Here is a 13,028-nt window from a genome sequence, read left to right as displayed (position 1 = left end):
GCAAACCTTCGTTCTTGGTTCTGTTTCTTCACTATCTCTGATGTTAAGCCTTGGCAAAGACTGCTAGAAGTCAGCTTTTCCTTTGTATTATTTATTATTACTATTATTGCCAGCATTCACAATATAAACATTTATTAAAAGGGAAACTCCTCTTCCTTCCTTTGCAATCCCCAAATAAAGTATTTAAGTAATTTAACAAAGAAACTGCACTTACCTCATCCTGAAATCTGATTACGGCTAATGCACACCTATAGCACTATGCAAGTAACAGCAAACTATTAAAACTATTAAATTCAGTAACATTTAAGACCAAAATCTTGCACACTGTAGTTTTTTTTAATAAGCCACTCCAAATAAAGGACCCCAATTCAGCAAACCATGCCTAACCAGCAAAGCACTTAATTCCCATTGACTTTTATAGTACTTTAATTAAACATGTGCTTAAACTGAACTAGGGCCAGTGCTCCCTTACCTTTGAGCAAAACTGCAGCTTCAAAAGACAGTGACCCCTGCAACATCTCATGAGAGTTACAGGAATTAAAGAAAATTATCTCAATCGTTAGGACATCTAAACTCCTACGTGGTCTGAAATGCAATAGTAATGGTCAACTAAGAGACTTCATAAAATATGAATCATTTTTCAGTCATTCAATTCAATAAGGCTTCACTGGCATGACAAGCTATACACCAGTTACCAAAGTTGCCAAGGGCTGGGGCTACACACTGGGTTTGAGGTTTGATCCTGTGTCCATTTGTCACCAGCATCCATTCCTGATGCAGTGGCAAGTTGCTGTATAGTGTGATGTCATCTCTGCCATGTTTCTCCTTCCTCTCTCAGTGTGGCAGTTTCTCATCACTTTTTGATGAAAAAAAAATCTTTACATTTGCCTTAGTTTTGCACATTTTATTGGAGCAAGGTAGTCCGCTACTATGAAAGGTCTATGTAGGGATCTGTAGTATTCTAGGTGGATGATGTTTTGATTTGTTCTTTCCAATGTCAGGTATATTGTGTTTTAGGCACTGATCCAAATACTGAAGAATTCAGTTCACAGAGAAACAACAATGTGGAGTCCTTGTGGCACCTTAGAGAGACTAACAAATTTATTTGGGCACAAGCTTTCGTGGGCTAAAACCCACTTCATCATATGCATGGAGTGAAAAATACAGTAAGCCATATATATATTACAGCACATGAAAAGATGGGAGTTGCCTTACCAAGTGGGGGGTCAGTGCCAATTCAATCAAGATGGAAGTCACCTATTCTCAACAGTTGACAAGAAGGGATGAATTGAAGAAATATGACCACGTACCTTCTTTGGAATCACCAGTTCTCTAGTTGGAAGAAACAAAAACTAACATAATTGGAGAAACTAAAAGAAACACAACTTATCTTCTCTGTTTCAACATCATAAATAAACATGGGGAAATAGTTTTACTTTGTGTAATGAACCTATCCTTGCAACAAAGCCCGTTGCCAACTGTATCCACATATCTAGTCAGGGGACACCATCATAGGGCCTAATCACATCAGCCACCCTATCAGAGGCTCGTTCACCTGCACATCTACCAATGTAATATATGCCATCATGTGCCAGCAATGCCCCTCTGCCATGTACATTGGTCAAACTGGACAGTCTCTACGTAAAAGAATCAATGGACACAAATCAGACGTCAAGAATTATAACATTCAAAAACCAGTTGGAGAACACTTCAATCTCTTTGGTCACTCGATTACAGACCTAAAAGTTGCAATTCTTCAACAAAAAAACTTCAAAAACAGACTCCAATGAGAGACTGCTGAATTGGAATTAATTTGCAAACTGGATACAATTAACTTAGGCTTGAATAGAGACTGGGAGTGGATGGGTCATTACACAAAGTAAAACTATTTCCCCATGTTTATTCCCCCCCACCGTTCCTCAGATGTTCTTGTCAACTGCTGGAAATGGCCCACCTTGATTATCACTACAAAAAGGTTTCTCCTCTCCCCCCCCCCCGCACCCTGCTCTCCTGCTGGTAATAGCTCCCCTTAAGTGATCACTCTCCTTACAGTGTGTATGGTAACACCCATTGTTTCATGTTCTCTATGTATATAAATCTCCCCACTGTATTTTCCACTAAATGCATCTGATGAAGTGAGCTGTAGCTCACGAAAGCTTATGCTCAAATAAATTTGTTAGTCTCTAAGGTGCCACAAGTATGCCTTTTCTTTTTATTATATCAGCACTCTCTCTAAATAAAAGAGAGCAAAGAAGCAATGAAGGCCAGCAGTATAACCAAGCAACATAGGCGTACATCTGACTCCAACATGACACACAACTTCACCTGAGGCTGAATGTGACAGGTCGCTAAAGTCTGGATTGCCTATTTGGTCTATGTGTGGTATATTACACACAGTTTTTCTTGCTAGGGTATGGATGAAGCCTAAGTGACACACCTAGTAATTGAACTTTACATGCAAACATGCCACAGGCCTGACCCTACATGGCTTGTACACCTTAAATTCCCACTGATTTTGATGTGGGTGCACAAGAAATCAGCCCTCTTGATTTATTTTCAGTCCAGCACATTCTTGAATATAATGCATGTGTCTGCATGCTGCACAAATACTTCACTTAAAAATTACAGATCTAAGACTTCTCCCAGCCCTGCACAGATCACTGGGTACATTTAATTCTCAAAACTGTGCCAAGTTTCAAACTTGGATTTGGCCTCACACCAGTACATGGAACCTTTAGACAATGTACTCAGCTAATACAACAGAACCTGGTTTTAGCACTGCAACTGTAATAGGGGACATATCTTCATGTCACTCATTTGGAGTTTGGTGTTTGTTACTTACCTTGGATTTCACATATAACTTTTAAGACCCACAGAAAACCTCTGACTCTAAAACTACGGCGTGCTGGACCCAGGGCTGTAACACTGGGCTCTCCAAAGGCTGCTCCAAAAGCAACAACTCGGGACCCGCAAATGGGATCTCGGGCACTGGAGCTCAGTGCCGCTGAATCACTTTTAGCGCCTCCCCCGGCCGGATAAACCTGGATAAACCTGATCTCAGGAACGCAGCCTCAGGCGGCGCCAGAGCTGTCGCCTTTCGACTCCCTCTCGGAGCAGCACTTACCCAAAGGACCCGGGGGGAAGGGGACAAATGTGGGTATTTACCCCGCTCCCCCGTTCGCACAAAGCCTCCAGGAAAAACAACCCGCCCGGGCTCTTCCGAACACTGTACAGCGCCTGCCTCCTCCTCCCCCGCCCCTTACCTCCTCCTCCTGCCGCAGGCGCATGCCGCCCAGAGGAGCAAAGCCGTGGCGATGGCGAGGCCGTAGGTGTAGAGCGGCAGCAGCTCCCAGGGGGCCATGCTAAGGGAGCGGGCGCGTTTCCCGCCGCTGCAAAGGCTGCCTCGCCTTGGAAGGGAAAGTTTGTGTCTGTTGCTGCAAATCCCTGCCTTGCCCGCAGCTCCCGTTCCGATCCTCCCCCGGCCAGGGGCTGGGTTTGGCATCGACGTCTCGCCGCCGAACTTTAGCTACCGACTGTGCGAGCCGCTCCCTCCAAGATTGTCCCAGCTGCTGCCCGGAGGAGGGGCGGGCGGGCAGCCAGGCCTGTAGGAGGGCACGCGCCCGCCCCCTGGCGCAGGGTCTTTGCTTTCCTCAGGCACGGGGGTGGGGGAAGTGGCCCCTCTCATCGGGGAAGGAGAAATAGATGAAAAATACGTTGCTGCCCTAAAAAGTCCCAGGGAATGAGTCAATGAGGCAGGGAATGTACCTTCTAGTAACGATCCACCCATCCAAGAATGACCCACAAAAGTAGTGCCCCTTTAACTACATTGTATAGTGAAAGTAGTGTAACCCCTGCCCCAGTGTGAACACACAGAATATCAGGGTTGGAAGGGACTGCAGGAGGTCATCTAGTCCAACCCCCTGCTCAAAGCAGGACCAATCCCAAGCTAAATCATCCCAGCCAGTTTACATGGGTTTAAAGGTCCTTAAAGTGGTATAAAGAGCAGGAATACTTGTGACACCTTGGAGACTAAAAAGAAAAGGAGGACTTGTGGCACCTTAGAGACTAACCAATTTATTTGAGCATTAGCTTTTGTGAGCTACACTCCGATGAAGTGAGCTGTAGCTCACGAAAGCTTATGCTCAAATAAATTGGTTAGTCGCTAAGGTGCCACAAGTACTCCTTTTCTTTTTGCGAATACAGACTAACATGGCTGTTACTCTGAAACCTTAGAGACTAACCAATTTATTAGAGCATAAGTTTATAGTTCATTCCCATAAAATAGGCTGTACCAGGCAGGAGTGCTGGAACAATGTGTACGGTGGAGGTGCTGAGAGCCATTGAACTAAACTGTAAACCTTGTATATAATGGAAACTACTTCAAGCCACTGGGTGCGGTAGCACCCCCTGCACCCTTAATTCCAGCATCTATGATACGAAGATATCTGTCATAGTATCTGAGCACCTCCCGATCTTTAACGTAGCTATCCTCACAGCAGTTCTTTATACCACCAGAACTGCATCCACACTAGGGGACTGTAGGGGATTGTAACACTGGCAAAAAGTAAACCCCACACCATTCATGGAAATATTGGATACAAAAACTGTGTTTAGACCAAGCCTGAGCTGCCAAGAATCACAGTATCTTGGCACTTCCTCCAGGTGCTTTATTCTGTGTAGCTCAAGTGGTGTGTGAATTTACAGAGCTTCAGGGTTTCTGGTAACAATGTAATCAGAAGCTGCATCTCCTTTTGGTGGGGTGATATGAAAGGTCCAGAGGTCTAACAGGTGCTGCTCCCAGACTGACCAGACAGAACCAGGGCGATAAATAATGCTCTCTTCATGAAACCTCCCGAAGGGGAGCCAATCTTAAGGCTGGTTTCAGAGTAACAGCCGTGTTAGTCTGTATTCGCAAAAAGAAAAGGAGTACTTGTGGCACCTTAGAGACTAACCAGTTTATTTGAGCATGAGCTTTCGTGAGCTACAGCTCACTTCATCGGATGCATCCGATGAAGTGAGCTGTAGCTCACGAAAGCTCATGCTCAAATAAACTGGTTAGTCTCTAAGGTGCCACAAGTACTCCTTTTCTTAATCTTAAGGCTGTTTTAGGAGACCAGTTCAGGAAGTGGAAAATTTTGGGAGGTCTACTTCCTATTTTGAAAATCAGTCATATTTCCTTGTGCTACTATTGGGGAGTGCCTGATCTCACCACACTGTCATGCGGATGGGTCCAAACTAAGGCTATGGCTACACTGGCACTTTACCGCACTGCAACTTTCTTGCTCAGGGGTGTGAAAAAACACCCCCCTGAGCGCAGCAAGTTACAGTGCTGTAAAGCGCCAGTGTAAACAGTGCCCCCAGCGCTCTAAGCTAATCCCCTCGTGGAGGTGGTGGGAAGTAAAACAAAAAGTAGGACCATTCGACTGTCTAAAGGCCTCATGGGGCAAATGCTATCAAACAAAAGCCAGATACCCTTACTCACCCTAAGGGCTTTTCTTCCCTGCATTTATTACCTCAGGGTAACGAACATATGTGAGCTATCCCCAAATAAAAACACAGTGAAGATAAGGCACTTTAATTTTACCATGAGGTAAACTCACTGAGGTCCCATACAGAGGTACAAGGCTGACCTCAATGAGTTTACCTCATGGTAAAACACTGGACACACCACTTGGGGCTGGTCTTCACTGTGTTTTTACCTGAGGATAGCTCACCTGCATTAGTTACCCTCAGGTAAAAAACTCAGGTCATTTTCAGTGTTGCCATCTCTTGTGATTTTATCATGAGTTTCTTAGTATTTGATGTCTTATTTATACCCAAGTTCATGGAAACAAGGGATTATATGAGAACCTCAGCTTTCATTTTTTTTAAAAAAAAGTAAGATTCTAGCCCTCCTGGTTATAGGAAAAGGCTTGCAGATGTGACCCAAATGCACCATAAATAACTAAAGTCCAGAAGGCAAATAGAAAGAACCTAAAATGTATTTATTTCTTTTTTTAACTCTTGATTTTTAAGCCAGTCTCCTGCTACTTGGAGACCTGACTCATGATTTTAGAATGTTGAGGCTTGGCAATACTGTGTATCTTGCTCTTCAGTTCCATGGATTTGTTCAAGGAAGTACTAAGGCACTACTCAATACAAATAAGGGTCTCAGAATCTGGCCCATAATGCCTATAACGGTGAGTAGTCCCACTGAAGTCAAGGGACAGACAGCATTACTATAGTGCAAGGATCAGGCCTTTCTTACTGAAAAAGAAACTGACATTTTCCTGGCATCTTAAGAATCAGAATTTAAACTTCCTGTCTAGGGACTTTTTAAAAAAAAAAAAAAAACCACCCACCATTTTGGAAATGCCAAGGGATTTCCAAGAATCATTAGCTCATTGTGTCTTTGAGCTAATCCATTGTGAATGCAGCAAATTAAAACTGAAAAGCACTGCATTGCAAGACATTATTACAGACTGTTAAATACTTTCCATTCCACAAATGACCTCTGTTGCGAAAATCCAGTATTTTACAACTTCCTTACTGGGAAAATTCATAATCTGCGTACAATTTTTAATAGTCTATAAAAGCTAAAATAATAAGCAATTTGAAATACTAAACATGGAACAGATTACTGGATATGGGAGAGGGAATAAAGAGTGATACAACAGTGTTTTGTAATTATTAACATTGTGCATATCTACTGGCCAGAATAAAACACGGGTGAGGTCACATTTTTGCAATACTAAGGGCCTGATCCTGCTTGGTGCTAAAAACCATCAAATCTCGTTGGATAAGAGTGCTCAGAACTTTGCAGGATCAGACTTTACAAAATGCCTAACAGCACAGATTCTTTCAACTCTAAGGCACTGGTTATATCATTACTATCTAATTGCTGTTTGGTGGTCAAAATGAGCCATCTTAGTCAAATTCCCATTGGACGGAAGTTTCACATAAAACACACCATTACAATTACTCAATTAGCACCACAAATGTACACATTGGCATTCTAGCTGGGTAGGGAGAGAGGTCAAGAACTGAATTGACAGGAAGACTTAATAATCCTCTGACACCTAAAGTGGGGCCCTCCAGGTCAGAGTTGTCCGATAACACTGAAGCAGCTGCAGTGGGGAGGCTGAAATGAAACCCTGCGCTCTGGTCCTGGGTTTTAAAATGGTTTTCACCTCCCCAGCTTTCCCCCTCCCCTTCTCCTTCGTAAAGTCTGATTACTTGACGCTTTTTCAGAAGAAATGGCTTTCCCCATCAGTAAGTATAATTTTAGATTACCCTGTTTCTTTCATTGTCAGATTTGGTCAGCAGGAGTTGACCTTACTCTAAAAACAAATTCTTTCAAGACTTGCAAGCTCTTTTTTTTTTGGTGCAGGGTTTCATGAGGCTATTATAGAGCTCCTAATCAATCATGATCATGAATAGGAGACAAGTGTGCATACTATAGTATTTATTAAAGATTAACAATACAATTCCAGTTGGATTGGGTTTTAAGTAAATAGCAAAACTCCACTGAATTCAAAACAGATCCCTCGAAAGCTGGTAGAGGTGGCTGCAATACAATGATGGATGAAGAGATATCTGTGTATATGTGCTTTTTCAACCTGAAGGATCTCAAAATATTTTAGTTACTTATATAAACGTAATATTATATATAGGTATTCATATACCATGCTGGTGAGCACTGTAAGATAGATAGCTAAATAGATGTTCAGTTAAATTTCTCCTGTTTAAACTGTGACTATTCTGTACATATGCTTCAATTCAAAATGCATACTGTGTGTATATTTCGTATTGCCAATGTTGTAAGATGATATTGATCATATTTTTTGTCTTATGAAAATGTAGAAGATTTAAAATAAACTTAGTACATAATGTACCATAATCTGTACAGTATGTTACTTTTCACAGGGTGATTTTGCTGTAGAATATTGTAATCAATGTCACTGCAGATAGCATGGGTAATTCAATGCCACGGGTGGCGCATGACTCCTCCATTTGGGGAGGCTGGGCGTGCCTGGACCATGACCCTGCCCCAAGGCCCACTCCCACTCAGCCCCTTCCCCCAAAGCCACCCTCCCTGTCTCTCGTGCCTCTTCCCCTGAGGTCCCCCCACCCGCCACTTGTGCCTCTTCGCCCCCCTCTCGCACCCCCCACATTTACCTGCTGTGCATGCCTCTTCACCCCCCTCACCAGTGCCACCCACCCCCAGCCCGTCGACTGGCCACTCGTGTTTGCCTCTTCACGCCCTCCCCCGATGCCCCCATGTGGGAAGAGGCAGAGCAAGGGCAGGGCCTTGGAAGGAAGAGGATGAGCAGGAGCGGGGCCCCAGGGCAAAGTGCAAGTGGGGTCACAGCCCTGGCGCCCTTTCAGTGGCGGTGGCGCGCTCCAAAGGTGGTGGGCCCACTGTTCTTGAGGCTTAGCATCCTCTGGCCTCTTATACCCACTGCCCATGCTCAACGCAGTATGTGGAGTAGCCACTGCTCCACCGGCTAGCCTCTGTGTGCACCAGAATTTAAGTGTAAGTATCCTGCTATGTAGTATACAGAAGATCAGGGTCCATATCAGTAAGATATCAGTGCGATTTATACTGTATGTGGAACTGGTAGAACCGCCTGTAATTAAAGTTGCCTGAACATTTCCCATAATAAGACTGTTTTCCTTTATGTATACCTTTGTCAAATGTCAACTATTTGGCCAGACATTCTTCATGTCAGTTTGTTTGTTTTAGGCTGAATTTACTTTGAAATTTTCAGCCAACACAGTCAAGCTGTGTTAGAGAATGAAGCTAGGGAAAAATACATTGTTTTGTCCATGTTAAATAATTCCGATGACATTTTCGTTGAGAACCTCTAGCACCCCCATGCTTTGGACCAAGGACTTGAAATTTGGCAGCGGATTGGCCTTTGTGTCAGGGATGTGCCTTGTGCCCAAATTTGGCTAAGTTTCACACTTAAAAATATCAGTTTGCACATGCTTAGTACAGACTTGCTAGATCTTTGGAGCTAAATCCCCCAATCCATCTGCACTGGGCATGATCCAGGTCAGGGCTGATCAGGACTTTCCCTGCAACTGTAATTCTGGGCTGCTGCAGGTCAGGTCTGGGAACAAAAAAATCAGGGAACATGTCCCTCATGTGCTTTCAATCCCGACCCCACTGCTGGGGACACTGGGCACTACACTAGGTAACTCGGGAGGGTGGAAGACCACGAGTGTCGAGGAAGCCCTCCTGCTCTAAGCCCGGATAAACCAAGGCCCCTTTGGTACTTGAACCCTCTGTGATCCTGCATAACTCTGAGGAAGCTAGCACACAAACAGACAGGTTTGCACACGGCTTGCCAGCAAGGCCAGCTTCGGCCTGGGAAACAGATAGATAAGGCAGAAATGTTTCACAAAAACCGGTAACAAATAGGACGAAATAAGGCAAGGCTCGGGCAAGGCTACTGAGGAAAAACACAATTGGCTGCTTTAGCTGATTGGCTACGGTATTGTACGGGGCAACAGGTAATTGGTTGCATAAGCTCATGTAGTGAAGTAGGAAAAAGTATAAAACGTATACTGGAATCTGCTGCACGGCTGCAGGATTTGAGACAGCTCAGTCTCCCTGCACCCTATTTGGAGCTCCAAATAAATCTCTCTGATTCTCCACCCCGTTGTGGTCATTGGCGCGACACATACCGGGCAACGAACCCAGCTGTTGCTTGCCTCAGGCACTCTGTGCCAGCAACACCACTGAGCCCACAAAGGAGGGAATTGTCTGATTTGAAAGCAGATGGGACAAGAGCCAAACCTGGGAGGTGAGAGGGGAGTAGATTGACATAAGAAGCTGAGCGGGCAGGGGAGACTGGAACTGAAGGCTGTGGGGGAGGGAAACTAGGACTGGCAATTGGGTGGGCAAGGAGACCAGGACTGGTCTGGGAATTGGTGAGGGAAACAGCAAGAGGGTTGATAAGCTTTCTGGGGCTTGGGCTGAGATCACATGAGAAGCGGAAGGTAGAAAGTGGAACTTGTCTGGTCAAGGAGGCTGGGACTGGCAACCAATGCAATGGGGGCAAGGAGAAAGTAAGAGAGGAAAGACAGATCTGATGAGAAGTTGAGATGCAGAGGGAGAACTGGGACCAGCTGGGCAAAGAGATTGGGATAAGTAGCTAAGCGAGGACACTGAATTCAGATGAGGAGCCTGGGGAGGAAGACTGGGACTCGGAGCCAGTAGAGCATGGGAAACATGACTGGGGAAGAGAGACAGATCAGACAAGAAGCAGGTAGGGGGAGAACAGGGACTGACTGGACAAGGAGTCTGGGATGGGGTATCCGGAGAGGTGAGACTAGGCCTGGCCAGGCAAGGAGACAACAACTGGGTTGAGAAGCCTGAAAAGAGGAGACTAAGACTGGCTAGTTGATGAGACTAGGACAGGGACAAGGATCGAGAGGTAGGGAAGAGACAGGACTGAGACAGAGATTGGTTGGAGGGGCAAAGGTGTCACACTTGTGGGGAATGAGCAGAAGAGTCTGTGCCCACTAAAGAACACTTCCCTCCAAAGCCTAGAATGAAACCCACAACTCCTGAGTCTCACCATTTCTTTGTTGTCAGCAGATATCTGTGAAATCCATTTGCAAAATGTGTGTCTCATCCCCCTCTAGTGCTGGTCCATCTAGAGGATGACACCCTAATACTGCTATAAATTACTCTTTTAGCTCAAGTGGCAGAGATTGCAGTAGATCTGAAGGTTACAACTCTGCTGAAGAGCCATGTGACGGTCAATAGGTCATGATGAAATTTGGGGGTTTTTTTCTCTTCATTTTTTTTTATAAACCTAGAAAACTGCACACACAAAATTACATTAAAAGAATATTAAGGTTGCAAAGTCAAGCCCTTAAAAGTTAGGAATGGATCGATCTACTTTGGGGATAAAATCAAGGTTGCGTAGCGAAGGGGACTATTGATTCTGGGAGCCCTACTTCAATTATTGCAGAAGTGGAAAGGTATGTAATGAATGAGGCAAGGGATTGCAGGAAGAGAAAGAAGGATCTCCTAGTTAAGGCAGTGAAATTCTGCCCTGGAGAAATGGTTCATAGCAAGGCTGGATTACCCAATAGGCAGACTAAGCACGTGCCTAGGGCACCAGCAAAGCAGGGGGCACAAAAAAAAATGAGATTTTTTTGGAAAAAGTTTGATTTGATATTTCAAAAAAGCATCAAAGTAGTCATCATGGGAAAAATCAGAACTTTGTTAGACTTCCTTACACTCCACTATACGCTCTCCCCCCATTTCTGTTCTCTTTTACCACACAAGTCAAGCTCTCCAAGAAAAAGAATTGGATTTGAAAACATGTGCAGACCTCTGTCAATCATTAGCAGACCACTTACGCACTTTGAGGAATGATTTCGACATATCAAAATATATTCTGCCTGATACTAACTACAAAGAAGCCCAGTCCCACAAGCGAATCAGGAAAAAACAAGTAAATGATAGCAATGCAACAGAAACAGCATTGAATTCTAGAGACAAATTTCATGTATCTACTTACTACGCTATAACTGATACACTTGAAGCTCATATGAAGAGGAGAGGTGAAGTGCACAAAGTAGTATCAAGTGGATTTTCTTTTCTAAACAGTATGGACTTATCTGGCGAACAATATTCACAAGGTTCTCAAAAGCTAGTTGACTCATATCCTGTTGCCTTGAACATGAATCTCTGTGGAGAAGTACGGCAGTTCCACTGTTATATGCAAGCAAAGTTTAAGGAAACAGGAAAAATGAAATTCAGTCACATTGAACTTCATGACACAATACTGAAAGACGGAATACAGTGTGTATTTTCAAATGGAGAGATCGCACTACGTATTTTTCTAACATTGATGATTACTAACTGCTCCACAGAACGCTCTTTTTCCTCAGCTGAAAAGAATAAAAAAACCCCACAGAGAACAACAATGTGTCAGGACAGACTTGATTCACTTTCCCTATTGTGTATGGAAGCAGACATGCTTCGTCGAGTCATCTTCGATGAACGTATCCAGAATTTTGCAATCAGAAAATCTAGAAAGAAGCTATTTTAATTTCAGCATACATTTGTGTCATTTCAAAAAATAAAATTTTATTTTATGGTATAGTATTGTTTTTATTTTGAATTACATATGGGGGGAACCATAATCTTTTCAGTGCTTAGAGCCTCTAAAGGTCTTAATCCAGCCCTGGATCATAGACATTGGAAATGGGGGAGGAGGGACAAAGGGCCATTCCCCCCTTCCCTGCCCCCCCATACACACTGTTTAAAACCTGAAGATTACTGAAGTTCAGTCTGAACACAGTGGAAAGAGAGCACACAATGGCCTGGCCACCACTTGGGTCCCATTCTCCATTGCAGCTGCATGCCAGCCAGATCCCACTCCATGGGCCCAGTTCTGGCAGCTGGGTCTTCACCTGTCGCTGAATGCCAAAACCGTGATGGCCGCTCATCTTGGCAACAAGGATCAGCTGGGTCTGGGAAACAGGATGGTCTGGACCCATAAACTGAGGGCTTCAGGCTTGCCAGCAGGGAAGGTAAGATAAGGGCAGGGGGAAACATGGGCTCCAGGAAGGTTTGTCTCATAGCATGGTGTGGGGCAGTGGAGCAGGGGCTGCAGGATGGTCAGGCTGGATTTGGGAGGGAAGGGGTGGGGGAAAAGAAGCTCAGGGAGGTTCTACTGGCTGTACTTCTGGCAAAATGAAATTTTGAGACAATGAGGCAACAGCATATCTCCCATTATGTGGAATAAGTGAAATGGATAACTGACATACTTTCTTATCAAGGAACATGGTGTTGCCGGCACAGAGTGCCCGAGGCAAGCAACAGCTGGGTTCGTTGCCTGGTGTGCGTCGCGCCAATGACCACAACGGGGTGGAGAAGCAGAGAAATTTATTTGGAGCTCCAAATAGGGCACGGGGAGACTGAGCTGTCTCAAATCCTGCAGCCGTGCAGCAGATTCCAGTATACATTTTATACCTTTTCCTACTTCACTACACAAGCTTATGCAACCAATTACCTGTTG

The 13,028-nt window shown here is 44.4% G+C and overlaps 1 protein-coding gene across 1 annotated transcript in view; it reads right to left on the bottom strand.

Annotated features, from left to right (window-relative positions):
* CYP7B1 (cytochrome P450 family 7 subfamily B member 1) overlaps positions 1–3,592 on the bottom strand; it is a 178,878-nt gene extending 175,286 nt beyond the window's left edge. The window contains exon 1 of the mRNA XM_074944310.1: positions 3,264–3,592. Coding sequence (XP_074800411.1) covers positions 3,264–3,502 — 239 coding nt within the window. The 5' untranslated portion in view covers positions 3,503–3,592. The remainder of the gene's footprint in view (positions 1–3,263) is intronic.
* Between the last annotated feature and the right edge of the window lie 9,436 nt (positions 3,593–13,028).

This window comes from Natator depressus, chromosome 2 (genome assembly GCF_965152275.1).
Source record: "Natator depressus isolate rNatDep1 chromosome 2, rNatDep2.hap1, whole genome shotgun sequence".
In the NCBI taxonomy this organism is placed as follows: Eukaryota; Metazoa; Chordata; order Testudines; family Cheloniidae; genus Natator; species Natator depressus.
The sequence above is the reverse complement of the archived record's forward strand: the minus strand, read 5'-3'. Positions and strand labels throughout refer to the sequence as shown.